Source organism: Amblyomma mixtum, chromosome 10 (genome assembly GCF_055824585.1).
Source record: "Amblyomma mixtum isolate Tamu chromosome 10, ASM5582458v1, whole genome shotgun sequence".
Lineage (NCBI taxonomy): Eukaryota > Metazoa > Arthropoda > Arachnida > Ixodida > Ixodidae > Amblyomma > Amblyomma mixtum.
In genome coordinates this window covers 113,779,012-113,794,694 of record NC_143021.1, presented here as the reverse complement: position 1 = coordinate 113,794,694, position 15,683 = coordinate 113,779,012, and the positions used below count along the sequence as shown (strand labels likewise).

General features: G+C 45.7%; 1 protein-coding gene across 5 annotated transcripts in view; it reads right to left on the bottom strand.

Annotated features, from left to right (window-relative positions):
- The window catches only part of LOC149326706 (ryanodine receptor-like), a 542,398-nt gene that overhangs the window by 111,359 nt on the left and 415,356 nt on the right, over positions 1-15,683 (bottom strand). For 4 of the 5 annotated variants that reach the window (XM_089563500.1, XM_089563501.1, XM_089563502.1 and 1 more), the window contains exons 88-90: positions 8,849-8,942; positions 6,980-7,092; positions 6,491-6,545 (exon numbers count right to left, since the gene is read on the bottom strand). In XM_089563500.1, the coding sequence (XP_089419626.1) occupies positions 6,491-6,545; positions 6,980-7,092; positions 8,849-8,942 (262 nt within the window). Of the gene's footprint in view, positions 1-6,490; positions 6,546-6,979; positions 7,093-8,848; positions 8,943-14,785; positions 14,896-15,683 lie in introns of all 5 variants that reach the window. The other variant, XM_089563503.1, reaches the window with a different exon arrangement.

The following is a 15,683-nucleotide window of genomic DNA, read 5'->3' as shown; positions in this document are numbered from 1 at the left end:
AAAAATTTATTTTCAACATTGATACAATGTTGATGGCTTCCGCGACAAAAAGCTGTGAGGACAGCTTGACTAGGTCAGGGAACCATTTTGGCAGCAGCGACTTCATATACACTTCAATAATTCAAATACAAATGAAATGTGCAACAGAATACATACATTGTCCTACTTACTGAGTACAATAGTTAAAATGCAAGTGAATATTGTAATGGAATACACGGACTTCATTCATCAACTTAACTACGCCACAAAAGAACAATGTGCCCTACAATAAAACTACGCAACAAACGAATAAAAATTAGTACCATAAAGCGTTTTACACATGAGATCCCGATGAGAAGGCAAACACACACACTCACTCTGTATGCCCAATTTCACAATTACCACTCAAAATCATAAAACAGTCTTAGAAAATTGCCCAGAAACAAACATGCTGCGCAATGCTGTGCGCGTTCGGGCAATGGAACCAGAAAATTGTGTTTTAATCTTGTTTGATAGAAATGGTACGTTGTACATTAATGTTTGCAGAAGATAATTAGTGCGTGGCCGCGGTACAAACCATTCCTCAGACGCTCTGGTTCGATATGTGCGAGTTTGCAAAGTAAGAGTACACAGCTCCTTCAGGAACTGCTGGTAAGATACACTTGAGAAGTACAGCAGGTATAGTAGATGGTAATCGTAAATCTGTTGTATACTGACCAACTTGAACTGAGTAAAGAGGTCATGAGTGTGGTGAAAGTATGAAACATTAGCAATGCAACGAACAGCTTTCTTTTCGAGCCTATGTAGTATAGTTATGTTTTTTTAGTAGTCGTGGCCCAAATTAACGTGCAGTAGTTAATGTGGGACCGAAAGACGGAGTGAAAAACTTGAAGTTTAATGTTAGTTGGAAAAATATCTCGAGATCGACGTATTAAGCCAGCAGCGGAAGAGAGTTTTTTCACCAGTTGCTGTATATGCGCATCCCAAGTCATACGGTGCGATAGTACCACTCCTAAAACCTTGTGCTCTTTGACTATATCGATTGTAGAGCTGCCCAAGCGGAGCCCGCCAATCAAACTTACTGGTTTGTTTTTTGAAGCAAACAGAATGGCTTTTGGTTTTTTAGGATTTATTCTTAAACAGTTTTTGCTCGACCAATCAAGCAATTTGCATAGAGTTTCATTAGCGGTATGCAGTAGGTCAAAACTATTATCTGATGTGAAAAACAAGCTGGTATCATCAGCGTACAAAACAAACTTGACATGCTTATCAATACGAACCACGTCGTTCACATAGATATTAAACAAAAACGGTCCCAAAACGCTGCCTTGAGGGACGCCGCATGGTATTTCTTTAAAGGACGACAGACTGCCATCGATAACTACAGACTGCATGCGTGTTGCAAGGTATGACTTTAAGAGTGAGTGGGGTACGCCCCGAATGCCATAGTGATACAGTTTATTAAGGAGAACAGTATGGTTGAGGCAGTCGAAAGCTTTGCTATAATCTACAAACACCCCAAGCGTTAGTTTATTTGCATCCATGTTTTTGAGTATCAATTCCTTTTGAATCAAAAGGGCAGACTCGGTAGAGCATCCTTTTCTGAACCCATGCTGACATTCAGAAAGAAGTTTATGCTTAGTAAAAAAGGGGTCGAGACGAGACAGAATAACTTTTTCAAGACCTTTTGAAAACACTGGGAGAACTGACACCGGTCGGTAGTTGGCAGCATCATTTTTGTCGCCGCCTTTATATATAACTGAAACTTTTGCGCGTTTCATGTTTAGTGGAAAAAAACCCGTCTCCAAAGCAAGGTTATAAATGTGTACGAGGGCTGGACAGATGACGTCGAGGACGTATTTGACCGGTCGGACCTGGATATCATCTATGTCAAGGCTTTTACTGTTCTTTAGTGACGTAAATATGTTGTAAACCTCAGCTGTATTAGTTGGCACCATAAAAACAGTGTTCAAGAGGTTGTCATCAAGGACGCAAGACGTTACAGAAGGAGCAGCATTGTTAGTCATGGCAGTTATGTAGTGGGTGTTGAAATGCTCTGCTAGAGCACCTTCAGTAAGCAGTTGACCTTCGACAGTCATCTGAAACTGATTAGGCGCAGCTGTACGCAGGCCGAGTGCGTCGTTCACAATCTTCCAGATCCGATCAGGACGAGATGTCGAGGCATCCTGAATCAGCTGCTGAAAGTACTGCACTTTGGCTTTCCTTAGTTCTGATGTGATTCGATTGCGTAGTTTCTTGAACTCTGCAAATATGGAAGGCTTACGCGTTTTTAAGAACAGAGCGAAAAGCTTATTTTTATCTTCAATCATTTTTACCTGCTCGATGCGGATCCAAGGTTTTCTTATCGATCGACGCTGCCTAACAGATGTAAGTTTGAAGCATGCCTTGTAATGGGCAGAAAAAATAGTCATAAAAGTGTCGTATGCTTTATCTGCAGTACTTTCTGCAAAAACCTCAGACCAGTCAGTGCTAATAATTTTGTTCCTAAAATCATCGAGACTGGTGTCATTTATAGATTGAAAAATGAACTTTGAACGAGAAGGTTTGCGACCCACAGCGACGTCTGAATAAGCCATAAAAACAGGACAATGATCACTCAGGCTGCAATTGACGGTTCCGGCTGCGGTTACTGGTGTGTTGCTGTTCGTAATCAATAGGTCCAAAACCGATGAAGTTGTTGATGTGACACGCGTTGGTGTTTTAATGACGTTTTGAAACCCACAGGCTGCAAGTTTGTTGTTCAGTTCAGTAGAAGAGGTATTACCTGCAGTAACATTAATATTAAAATCTCCACCAAGAACTAGCCGCAATCGTTCGAAGGATGCATATTCGAGTAGGTTATCCACAAAGTCCATGAATCTTTTAACATCGCCTGAAGGAGGTCGGTATACGACAGCGAAAAGAGTGCTCTCTTGTTGCAAACAAAGTGCTTCATAATGTTTGGTGATATCGGTAAACTGGGACACCTTCTCACTTGATAAACTGTCAGAAATGTACATGCCAACGCCGCCACCACGCTTGTCGGTTCGATTGATAAAAAAATTATTATAACCAGGTAGCAAAGGCGCACAGTTGCTCGTTGTGCACCAAGTTTCAGTTAGCATGATAACATTAAATCGGAAAGAAAACTGATCAATGAAAAGAGCAAATTCATCGTGTTTTTTTGCCAGAGAACGGATGTTAAGGTGAATAAAGGATACTGTGCTTTTTGCAGATGAGCACAGTTTAGCTGTTCTAGGTTCAACAAACTGCTGATATAAGACATCAGAAAGACTGAACATTTTATGGTAGCTGCAATTCGCACCGCTTCATTAACAAAACCATACTCTTACCCACGTTCTCCTAGAATGTCCTCCCCCACGGGGCCCGAAGCTCCTGACACTGAATAAAAGATCCTACTGCGATCAATGTACCTGGCCAGGCAAAAGATCGCCACTGACTGGGCCACCTATGTCATGAAACTCCATGAACTCATGAATGTATAGTGCAGTGGGGGTCGTGAGGGGACCCAGGGACCTATGTGTCCCAAATCACATGGTCAATAAAGTTATTTCTCTCTCTCTCGGGACATCCAGGCCTTTGAATTTGCCTCGTACCTCACCTGAAGGTGTTCTCTCTTTTTGAAACAATGGGCCCTCTTCGATTTACCAATCACAAGCAAGCGCCGCTCGTCAGATCTGTCCAAGCTGGCACAAAACAAAACAGTGACACGATCCTTTGACACACTGCGGCCAAAGCAAGGACCACCTTTCAGGGCGAGGGTTCGGTTGGGAAGCGTGTTACAGCACACAACCAGCTTCATCGGCATTGTATGCATCGTTGTGCGCATATGCTGAGAATAGCGTCTCAAGATTAACGCCGAACCATGCTTGAATGCAGGCGTTGTTGACTTCACCACTTTCTCCTGAGATCACTCTGCAGTTAATCCCACGACAATCTTTAAACCGCTGAATCCACCCATTCAGCGGACTGAAGCCTTCACGTCCAAACAAGTGTGAGAAGTTCCTAGCCTTCGCTTGAAGCATCAGGCCTCACACTGGGACATTCTGTGCTTGCACTTCACAGAACCACCTAAACAAGGCCTCATCAATGTCTTCATACTTCGGTGTACGAATCCTTTTTCTTGCGAGAGTCATGCAGTCTTTCTCTAGCTGCTTCCATATGTTTTCACGGTCGTTCCAGACGGTGGACACTCTTGTGTCAGTGACACCATACTTCCTGGCAACCGAAGCTCTTGTCAGTACTACTTTCCATGTCCTTGGTTGTGCTCCTTCGTTTCAAGGGATAAGGCCTGTCGTTTCCCGGGCTATTGAGACACGGATGACGTGGATGCCATAAGGATGGCAGCTCGGTGATGAGAGATCGACTTGCAAAAGATGCCAGCACATCGCCGCTACTACACACCCGGGCTCTGAACTAATGCAGGTGCAAAGGTCCGTTGTTGACTGGTTTGAAGTCCACGGACCAACTCGGTGCAATCAAAGAGGCACCGCTCATAACAAGCGCTGAACTTTTCATGGACAAAGAGTGAAGACACAACCACGACGAGCGTTTCCACTTGAAAAGAGTGCAGGAGCGAAGTTAGTGCGAGTGAAGGAAAGCATTAGAGGGGTCATGGCAAGAAAATGTGGTCACATGGTGTCACCCAGATGCATGGAAAGGAGGGAAGCACAAGAACGACGGAGGGAAAAGTGTAGCTAGCTGTTATGTAATGTTGCACAAGACAGAAGCAACGTGTGGAGACTGAGGGAGGAAACGAGCAGCGATTTCAAAACCGCACTATAACCGGCATTTTGCTTCGCGCAAACGCATAATAAGCGGTATGGCTTTACATTGAGTTCTATGACAAGCAGACCGATGGCCGACAAAAACCGCATTACATCTGGCCTCGCACTGTAAGCAGTTCTGTTGTACGTGGTCTCCACTGTACTTTGCACGGGTTGCATTCTATTGTAAATCCCTTTGTATATGTTCGTTTGAGTGATTAGAAATCACTCTGTGTCGTCTCTTTGCTGTATAAATTTTGTTTTGTTTGTGAACCTTTGGTTCTGACTTGCGGCCGGCGAAAGCTGGGCATCAAACGACCAGCCCATCTTGTCACTTGTTAGCTGGTCTCTGGCTGAGCTCGCCACACTGAGTTGAGGGCATCTCCTATGAGATCAGGACCGCTACACCAACACGCTCTAAGGGTGTCTGGGAGTGCACGGACAAGTACACGAAGGTGACAGACACAGAACAAGAATTACAGGATGACAGCAGCACCTGCAAGAGAACAGACAGCACAGGGGACAGGACAGAGAGAGCAGACACAAGCGAGGCGTCCTGCCCCTGCGCTGTTCAGTTCTCACTTCGTCACTATGCGCCAACCGGCCCAAAGTTCCCCTTTGTAGCACTTATGCCATTCTTCATCCATATCGGCCAAACTGGTTGATGCATTAACACACACCTCGCAGAACATTGCCGGGCTTTAGGAAGTGGCACAGGTACGCACCTGGCAAGTCATGTGCGTAAGCCATGACTTGCCAGGCCGTACCTTGAAAACGCCACAACTTGCCCAACTTTTTTCCCTTCTTCATCCATGCCTTTTCTGCACTGTACATTTGAATCACTCATAAAGCAAACATAGGTATGCATACTGCTAACTATGTGCTGTTACACAGAACTACCAATTATACAATAAAGAGATGTGCCCAAACGAAGCGTGAACTCACAACTTCAGTAACAGCTGTAGTAACCAAGATGCAGAAACAACCAGCGCCTGTTTTAGCTCTGTCAGCACACTGTTCTCTTAAGCGCGAAGTCTGTGAGGAATGACTGCCTATCGCCAAGTATGCTTTTCAAGTTAATTCATCCGTGCTTGCATTTACCTTACCAGCAAAACAAAAGGAAGTCGGAGAAGGCTTTAAGACAGAGTTTCTTTGCAGTGACACCTGTTCACGGCATTTCACAATTCAGCGGAGTCGGTAGCATTGGTGTAAGATAAAGGAGAAGCGAGGAGCCAAAACAAGTGGCACTGCTTACCACACGATGAACCTGTGACATCCTCTGTGCACACTGGCATGAACTAGTGCTTCTGCTGTTCGCGCCTCTGCACACAGAGGGCGCCACATGATGTCACAGTGCACTTACCACCTCAAATAGCTGTCCTTGAATCTGGCACTACACGCACACAGTAAGTGGCATTCAGCCTTCTGTTCCTGAATGACTGCAGTACAGTCACACGGTAGATCTCAGTACAATTAAATGATGACCTTTAGAAAAAAAGAAAAGGAACATTCTATAGGACTTCTGTGTTCTTATGCACGCAGAGCTAACACCTTTCTGTCATCATCATAACGCATGATTACTTTGTTGCACCAAACGTTGTACCCACCCCTTATGTAATGCCCCTGAAAAGGGGTCTTTAAGGAAATAAAATTGATTGATTGATTGATATGTCTGCAATGGTAAGTAAGGAGACGTTAACTATAATGCAAAAGTGGCAACTTACTTGGCTAAAGATGAAGGCGTACTGCATGTATAGTGGATCTTCTGGCATGACGCCACTGAAATCACACAAGGGAAACACAGCAGTTAATGCCCAAAAGGCACAGCTTTACATGTGCACTGAACACTGTGAAAACATACCCTCTACAACCAATGAGTTCTTATGCTTGCATAATACAGTGGACTGCCGTTCATTCGAAATCGCCCAACTCAAACATTTAATTCATTCAAAGTGATACTTTCGTCCTATCACCATCAAGAGTATTTTCTGCACAATTAAAACAAAATTTCTGTACCTTTCAGACTCACAGTTTTTCATTTAAAAAAAAAAAGTTTCCTAAGAGAGAGAGATGACTGTATATGTTCCTCGTAACCAGCAGAGCACATTCTGAGATGAAATGCAAGCACAAAATAGGTTGCCCCTTTCTGTCTGTGCTCAGAAAGCACTGGGAAATTCCCAGCTGCTCAGAAACAGGTGCATACTGGGAAATACCTGTGCTCAGTGGTGGCCGTCCTTGAAAACGCCACAACCAGTTGCACCAATGGGTCCGGCTTTTCCTCGGTCTCTTCACTTGGCTGCTCCTTCTCGGACTCCTCAAATGTGGTCTGCAACAAAACGTTTACGTGAAAAAAAAACCAAAAGGGCATTCATGAAGACATTTCGCTAAACACTGCAAGTAAAACCCAGAGACTTTTCCAAATCCCCAAACTGTGGTTACAAGGAAGGTAGCACTACATCCTGTCTCGCATAGCATGCTGGTGTATTCACGACTATGAACACAAGAAAGAAAATAGGAAAAAGCAAGAACACCCTAAAGCTAAGGTGCCAGTACATTTCAGGAACCCATTCTTCTATTAGTTGCAAAGCTACAAAGCTAAGTTTTCTACGCGTCTGTATGGCTGAGATCATGTGAATACTAAGCATTTTTTTCTTTGCAATCTAGTCTACCTTGGGGCATTCCCTTAGGCAGATAAGATTCTCAGGTACTCAAGTTGTATCATCATCAGCCTGACTACGACCAATGCAGGGCAAAGGCTTCCCCCATATATCTGTCCTCTGCCAACTGCAGCCATCCTATCCCAGCAAAGTTCTTTATCTCATCCGCCCACCTAACTGTCTGCCGCCCCCTGCTACATTTCCCTTCCCTTGGAATCCACTCCGTTACCCTTAAGGACAAGCGGTTATCTTGCCTTCGCATTACATGCCCTGCCCAAGCCCATTTCTTCCTCTTCATTTCAACTAGAATGTCCCCAACCCGCATTAATCTGCCAGTACTATAAGAACTCCTATATAATACTATAGAATACATCTATGTTGCGAGCTATATCCTGACTGATCAGAAATCCCACACCTAGTTTTCATCTGTCTTCTAGTACACGATAGCAGAGCATATATACTTAGTACTGTATATGCCTCACCTGTCCTCCTAACCACAATAAGCCCTGTGACATTCCATTTAATACCTGCTAATTCCTTGAACATCACTGCTAAGCTAGCCTCATTGGATAAGGTTCTAGCGTTAAACATTGCCGGGTTCAGTTCCCAATGGCGGCCTGTCCGGAGCCAGAGATTCTAGGCACCCTCCGTCGCCTTGGTAAGTTCCTCTGTAGCCGGTGGTGACTGATAGGCAAAGGTTAATTGGTTTAATTATATAGGACAGGGGTTCTCAAACTGGGTTCCGCGGAACCCCTGGGTTCCGCGGGCTGTCTTCTTGTGTTCCGCGAGAACCCTCACCGGCCCTGACCCGGCAGCTGATATGAGACTGGCTCTGAGTGCTGCTGAGCCACGCTTTGACTTGCTCTCAAAAGGGAAGCAGTACCACCCATCACACATCACATTAGTATTTGTATTAATCTGTGCAATAAACATTTAACCTCAGCAACTTTCCCTTTGCAGAAATGCACTCGACAACATTGCTGGTAAGTGAAAGTGGGGGGGGGGGGGGGGTTCCCTGGAACTTATTGAAGGCTTTTGGGGTTCCTCCAAGCAAAAAAGTTTGAGAACCCCTGATATAGGATGTTGTGGCCAAGTATACTCCACCAGGGAGGCAAAATCCCGTTCTGGTGGCAGAGTGCATTGTCGTTCTGGCCACCGAAATCAGGCCGCACCCCAGGCCTGGTTATGCTATTCCATCAACATGCGCAGTTTTTGGAGGAGAATCGCGGTGGAGAATTGCGTGGCACCAGGATTCGAACCTCAATCCTCTTTATTCTATTTATTTATTAACCTGCAGGGCCAAGGCATTAAAGCAGTGGAGTGGGCTTGCACGTGGGGCGTATGCTCTACCTCTATGCCCCTTTTACTGCGACGCTTAGGTTATGCGTCATCTTTAATGACGCGATTGAAAAGGAATCCACTCACAGTGAGGTCATCAATGAGCTGCTCTTGGCCCACGTTTTCCTCTTGAAGCCAAAGGTCCTTGTAGACAGTCAAGAATATGTTGATTGCCCGATGCCTGCAAGGTGTTGCAGGGAGACGTGGCACGGGGTGCACGTTTGACTCGCACATCAAGTATCTTCACCATTTTCTGACTGCATGCGGAAGGGGTGTAATGACAACCTCTGCAAGGCTTGTGTGCTCTTTATCAATAGTTCCTTGCATTCCACAGCAGCCATTGCTAACAATACACTTGATAACAAATCTCAACTTGTAGAAGTTTTTTATCAGCACTTCCCTGAATTCGAAGTCTAGTGTTTGACGGAAACCCGTCTGGTCGGGATGGTACATGACGAAATTAGAAGGCGCCGACCAAAAGAAAGGATGAGATGACGTTTTGGCTCCCCCACGAGACACTTGTTCACAAGGCTCCCGTGGGGGAGCCGAAACGTCATCTTATCCTTTCTTTTGGTCGGCGCCTTCTACTTCCCTGAATTCCTGTTGGAAAACAAAAGAGAGACCAGTCAAGATTATTGTTGTTGACATTTCAGATTCCATCATGGAAGCCTTACTCACAATGAATACATCACCAGAAGTGGTTCATTGAAAGAGGCTTGAAAAACTGCCGCAAGTAGCGCGCGTAGATTGCGTTTAGATTTCTATCGTTTCGGTTGAATGTGTGCGATGTGATCTGTATGATTAGGCACTCCAGATGTAGCCGTAATGCTGTCCGTTGCGATGATTCTTGCGTTGTCCCAGACAATCTTGTGGTCATTCTCGACAGCGTGCTCTCCTAAAGCGTTATTGAAAATGTTTTGTTCTTTACGTCACATGCATCAATCGCTTCCAAAAACTTCCTGATTCCCTGATTGCAGTTCGCGCGGGAGATTTCGTAAATAACTCAGCAGAGCATGCCATCAGGAATGACCACAAGAATGACCAAGTCAAGGCAAGAATTGTCGAAACAGAGAAACTGAAAGCATCACTGCTACATCTGGAATCCCTAATCCACCACACACACATCACACACGTTGAAACGAAATGACAGAAGTCTAAACACAATGTACACATGCTGCTTGACCAAAAATGTTTAGGAGAATCCCCCAAGATGGAGTAGATTTGTAATAAGGGAGTAATTACTCACTGGCATCCATCCAAGCGCAGCCATACGGCTACAAAGGAAAGCTATACAGCTGTCTCAGAAACTTCGTAGTTAAAGAAAAATTCGTCCTGGTCCGGGGTTTGAACCCGGGACCATCGCTTCACCGGAGCAGTCGCTCTACCAACTGAGCTAACCGGAACAGCAACCTTATGGTAGGGCGAGAGCAAATTGATCAATAACTCGAAGTGGGAACAGTGTTGACCAAAAATGTTTAGCTCAATTGGTAGAGCGACTGCTCCAGTGAAGCGGTGGTCCCGGGTTCGAACCCCGGACCAGGACGAATTTTTCTTTAACTACGAAGTTTCTTAGAAAGCTGTATAGCTTTCCTTTGTAGCCGTATGGCTGCGCTCGGGTGGACGTCAATGAGTAATTACTCCCTATTACACATGCTGCTTGCAGCGGTTATTCAAGCCTACTTAAACGAACCATTTTTGGTGATGTATTCATTGTGAACAAGGCTTCCGTGTTGGAAGCTGAAACGACAACAACGATGTTTTTTACTGGTCGGTGTCTCTATTGTTTTCAAAAGAATCCTCCCGGCCAGACGGGATTCCGTTGTACTGCCAACCTCATCCCTGAAGTCTCGTGTGAGTATGACACAATAAGTTTTTGACATCAGAGAAACATGCAATAGCAAACAGAGTATGACAAGCATCGTCTCTGCCAAAGTAACCAACCCTCAACAGTCATGAGCTATCTTGTCTTTGCATTACATGCCCTGCCCATTTCTTCCTCTTGATTCCGGCTAGGATGTCATGAACCCGCATTTGTTCCCGACCCACTCTGCCCACTTCTTAATCTTAAGTCTACGTATCTACATTAAAAGTTGCCTAAATGACATACAATATTTAGCTAGATTACATGATTTTGTGCAAAAAAATCAATAAAACAAAAGCAGTTTCCTTAGAACGCTGGTGATAAACAAGTGCATGATAGGAACTGAGTTTGAACATTAAACTAACAAACAAAGTCAACTGCATGCAGTATAGCCACACTGCCAAGTATAGCCACACGCAGTATAGCCACACACTTACAAGGCTGGGAGAACAGATTACTCACAGCTCTATACAATAACACTGATCTGCTAAGAACAACACAGAACAGACATGCATCTGTTGCATGATGCAAGCAATGCTCACTACTGCTTGCTCAGGAGAAAAAGTTAAAGAAAGGTGTTACACAGTTTGCAATAAACACTACATTTTTTTTTCGTAAGCTCAGAACAAAATTGGAGGATGCTTAAGCTTCCCCTTTAGGAATGGAATGCAGCAGCGCTGCAGTGTTGCAGCAGCGCTGCAGTGTTGCAGCGCTGCCAGGGAGTCATCACCCGTTCTTCCTCTTCAACAGGCTTGACCCAGCTTTGAATGCAACCCAGAAATCAGTTCTGAGAAAAGGAAATGGCGCAGTAACTATCTCTTATCTCAGTGGACACCTGAACTAAGGGAAGGGAGGAAGGTGGGAGTGAAAGAGAGAAAGACGTGGTGTAATGAAGGAAATGAAAACTGGATTTGAGTGAAGGAAATGACCAGTAACTGTCTCACATCTCTTGGTGGACATCCGCAACCCCACCCTCAGAATTCACCCGAAATTTCGTATAAATTTCGACAATCTGTTGTCGTATGATACATTTATTGACCAACCGTGCATGTGCAAACATACGAGTGGGCCGAACGAGACGGCACGCGGTGGCAGCCTCCTGCTGTGGTGGCTTCTCTGCAGTCCTTAAATGCAACGAGGCGAAGCACCATTTCCAAGAACAAAAAAATAAAAACGGCGCGCTAGCATTCGCAACGGCTATTTTTGCGAGGACGCGATGTGGAGAGGACGCTAAGGTTTCTTCGTGGTGCATAAGAGCAAAGAGGAGAAGTTTTTTCTGGGTCTGGGAAACGCAGCTTAAGAAGCAGAAACACTGCGACAATCAGCCGCCGCAGTGGCTTCCCCACGGTACTTAAGTGCAAAGGGAGAGAAGCATCCGAAAATGACAATGGAAGCGATTTTGGTTACTTTTGACATTGCCGACGACGGAGCGGAAGCGTTACGAATTTACTTCCGCATTAAAGACAGCGCGAACGCAGACTGAACCTTGCCTGAATTGTCCGAAATCGGCGAAAAACTTCAGTTGCCTCTGCACACACAATTTTTTGTCTAGGCGGATGGAGCAGAAGATTTGACAGGCTGCACCATCTAGCTAGTGGGAGACCTTATACCCCAGCTACGAGCAGGGATATTGTTTGCCGTGCAGTTCGCCAGATGACGCAACCTCTCCAATCCACTATCCCACTCGCCTCGAAAAAAAATATGCGCGCAGACAACTCCAGTTTTTCACCGATTCCGGACAGTCCAAACAAGTTCTGATGTTAAATTATTTATCAGAAAACCCAGACTATCATAAGCTACCCTGAGGTCTGTGCTTGAGCACAATTACAGTAGTTTGCACAGGTGAATTTTTTACATACCGGAGACATAAATACGGAACACCCTGTACATGTGTGATCAATGCAAAAAAAGAAAAAGAATGATGACGTCTTCAGAACACACAGTCTGTGACAGCACCGCTTGTTCGTGCAAGGTTTGTGCACTATTACCGTATTTACATGATCGTAAGTCGAGCTATTTTTTTATATGAAAATCCAGAGTTTGGGGGGTCAACTTACAATCGAAACCAAAGCATAGCACCACAAAGGCGAGACAAATGAGATATTCGGGCTGCTACAGTGTGGTCGCAGTTTTATTTGCTCTGCAGCTCTACCCAGCAGCATTCAGCTATCCTTCGCGCTTTTTGGAATGATTTTTCTTTTTCACTTCCAACTGCGCACTTGGCGCTCAAGGAGATAGCTGATGGAAGGGCCGCTGTTCCAATTGCGGTGGCATCGCCACTTATTGGAATAGCAGCACTTCCAGAGAGTGTTGGTAGCTAATGGAAGAGCCGTTGCTGCGCATGCATAGCACGCACAGTTTCTCTTTGGCTCTGTTTGATGACTGCTGGCCACGTTTTACGAGATTTTACTGTCGTGCTGCGTCAGTCTTCCACGTGATGGCTGAAAATTTTGCCTCGCTTGTAGCTGCCACACCTGTATCACCGTTCCGAGACATCGAACTTGCAGCCCGGTGCTCAGTTGTTTGTTTCTTCGGTGTAAAGGATGACATCCATCTTCAATGTAGCCATGAACGAGTGCCGGATGCTCACCGGACTCGGAGCACAAATGATGATTGACGAAGCCCTACATGCAAAACCCGTAAAACGTGGCCGGAAGTTGTCAAATGCGCCAAATAGAGCCAAAGAGATGGTTTGGTTTGGTTTATGGGGTTTAAGGTCCCATAGCGACTCAGGCTATGAGGGACGCCATAGTGGAGGGCTCCGGAAATTTTGACCACCTGGGGTTCTTTAACGTGCACTGACGTTGCACAGTACACGGGCCTCTAGAATTTCTCCTCCAAAGAAATTCTAGCCGCCGCGGCCGGGATCGAACCCGCGTCTTTCGGGTCAGCAGCCGAGCACCATAACCACTGAGCCGCCGCGGCGGCAGGCCCAAAGACAAACTATGAAGTCAAGAGTGTGACGGAATCCCGTCTGGCCGGGGGGATACATTTCAAAACACAGAGACGCTGACCAGTAAAATGAAAAAATTGTAATTGACGTTTCGGCGCCCAGAATGGGGGCCTTGTTCTTAATGGAATCACACTGAGAGGGTTCGTCTTTAAAAGCTATAGTAATCGCCGTAAGGATCACGCGTAAATCGGGTTAAGGTTGCCCTCGTTACGATTAAGCGTGTGAGCCGTCGTCTGTATCACCAGGGACTCGAGATGAAGCCGTGTTGCTGTCAGTTTTTCTTTCTCGATGATTCGTGCCTTTTCCCAATCGATTTTGTGATTTTGCGTCACCGCGTGCTCTGCCAAGGCGTTATTGCGGGTATCAGAGAGAAGATACCCGCTGCCAAAGCTGCGTTGTGTCACCCTTTGTGCTAGTTTTGGGCATGTGGCAGACGAGGCTGGCTGCTGATAAGCGGCAGCAGCCCGATGATGCTATCGCATTCTACTTTTAAAGGCGAAGCTTAGACATCCTCCAAGTTTTTTGTTTTGAATGTGCGCACAGGCACACCCTTCTTTTTTTTTTCACGACAGGGGTTGACTTGCATTCGAGTCGACTTAAAGTCATGTAAATATGGTACTTCTTTTAAGTATGAACAACCAACACAACCAAACTTATTCTCTTAGCAAAAAAACAAAACACAGAATGAACCATGCAGATATAATACACACACATAGTGCAATGCCACACATACAGCACCATTTTCTGGCATTCCTTTGAATGAGGGCTGCCTTGCAGTGCCTAGAGAGGGGAATCTACCGACAGCCCCTGCCGCCTTTCTGGTCCTTTCAATCCGAGGAAACAACAAACTCAGCAAATCATTGTCATTAATAACAAATTTCAAAGCACTGTGACTGCCGCCCAGTGCAACAACAATGACTGCACACGATCACTTCAGACCTAGAGAAGCAGATGAGCAGCCATTCTGGAATGCAAAGTAACTGACAGTGCAACAACTGCAGACCAGCGATAAACAGATGGCAACAATGAGCTGTACCAACAAGCACAGCAGTGCCTCATAACAACACATGCTAATGGCATGCACTGAATCCCACCTTCATGCTGCTTACATGTGCATCCACAGATCCATGGCAGTCATCAACAGGTCATTCACTGTGTGCATGCTGCTACAGGCGAGGGGCGAGGGTCGTGCACGCAGGAATTGTGTTACCTCTCGACGTTATAGAGTGGCACGCTACGCAGGCATGCGATGGCCGCCCGCTTCTTGGAGCTGGACAGCAGACGACGCCACGCATTGGACGAGGGCGGGGGTTTGTGCGCCTGGGGAAGGGGCGTTAGTCGGGTTGGGTGGGGGGCAAGGAGGTCGGAAGGAACAAACGCAAGCACATGTGACCGCCAGTCAGAGGAATTTTTGTGCTCGGAGGAAAATGATTACCAGTTCAAGAGAATCGCCCATTTTCCCGTTTCTTATCTGCAGCCTGATTAGTGCTTTAATTATTGTGCGTAGAATTAATGCAACCTTTTCCAGAAGGCATGCTCAGCAAAAGCACCATGATCATGAAGATACAGAATCCTTAAATTTATCCTGCTGTCACATCAAGGCACCCCTGACGTCATGTGCACGACACGGACAGCAGCTCAGTCAGCTTGAACCATTCCAGTCTTCCATGGCGACCAACCAGACGTGTAGTACCACCTCCACACTACCACACACAACCTTTCAGCAAAGCACTGGTTAAATCAAACCAGGCATGTGGCAAGCAAATTTTCCCAGCTGCAGAGCCAAATACAACACTGCCTATATGTAAGGGATGCAACCAGAATAGTCAACCATCATTCTGCGTGCACCGCACCCTGTTACGCAGCAAACACCGCAAAAAGTGAGCACCCACACAGCACACGTGCCAGTTACTCCTGCACATGAGAACACTGCTGCTGTTCAGTGTGTGTCCAGTGACAGTGCTGACACTTGAGTGCAAAGAGGTTGGCTCCGTACACAGTTTTTATGGGAGACACACCTGGAACTGCAAGTGAACTGCCCAGAAAATAGGAAACGTGCCTGCTTTGGTATGCAGCAGCTAGACATCCTTCCAATATTAGATTATGCG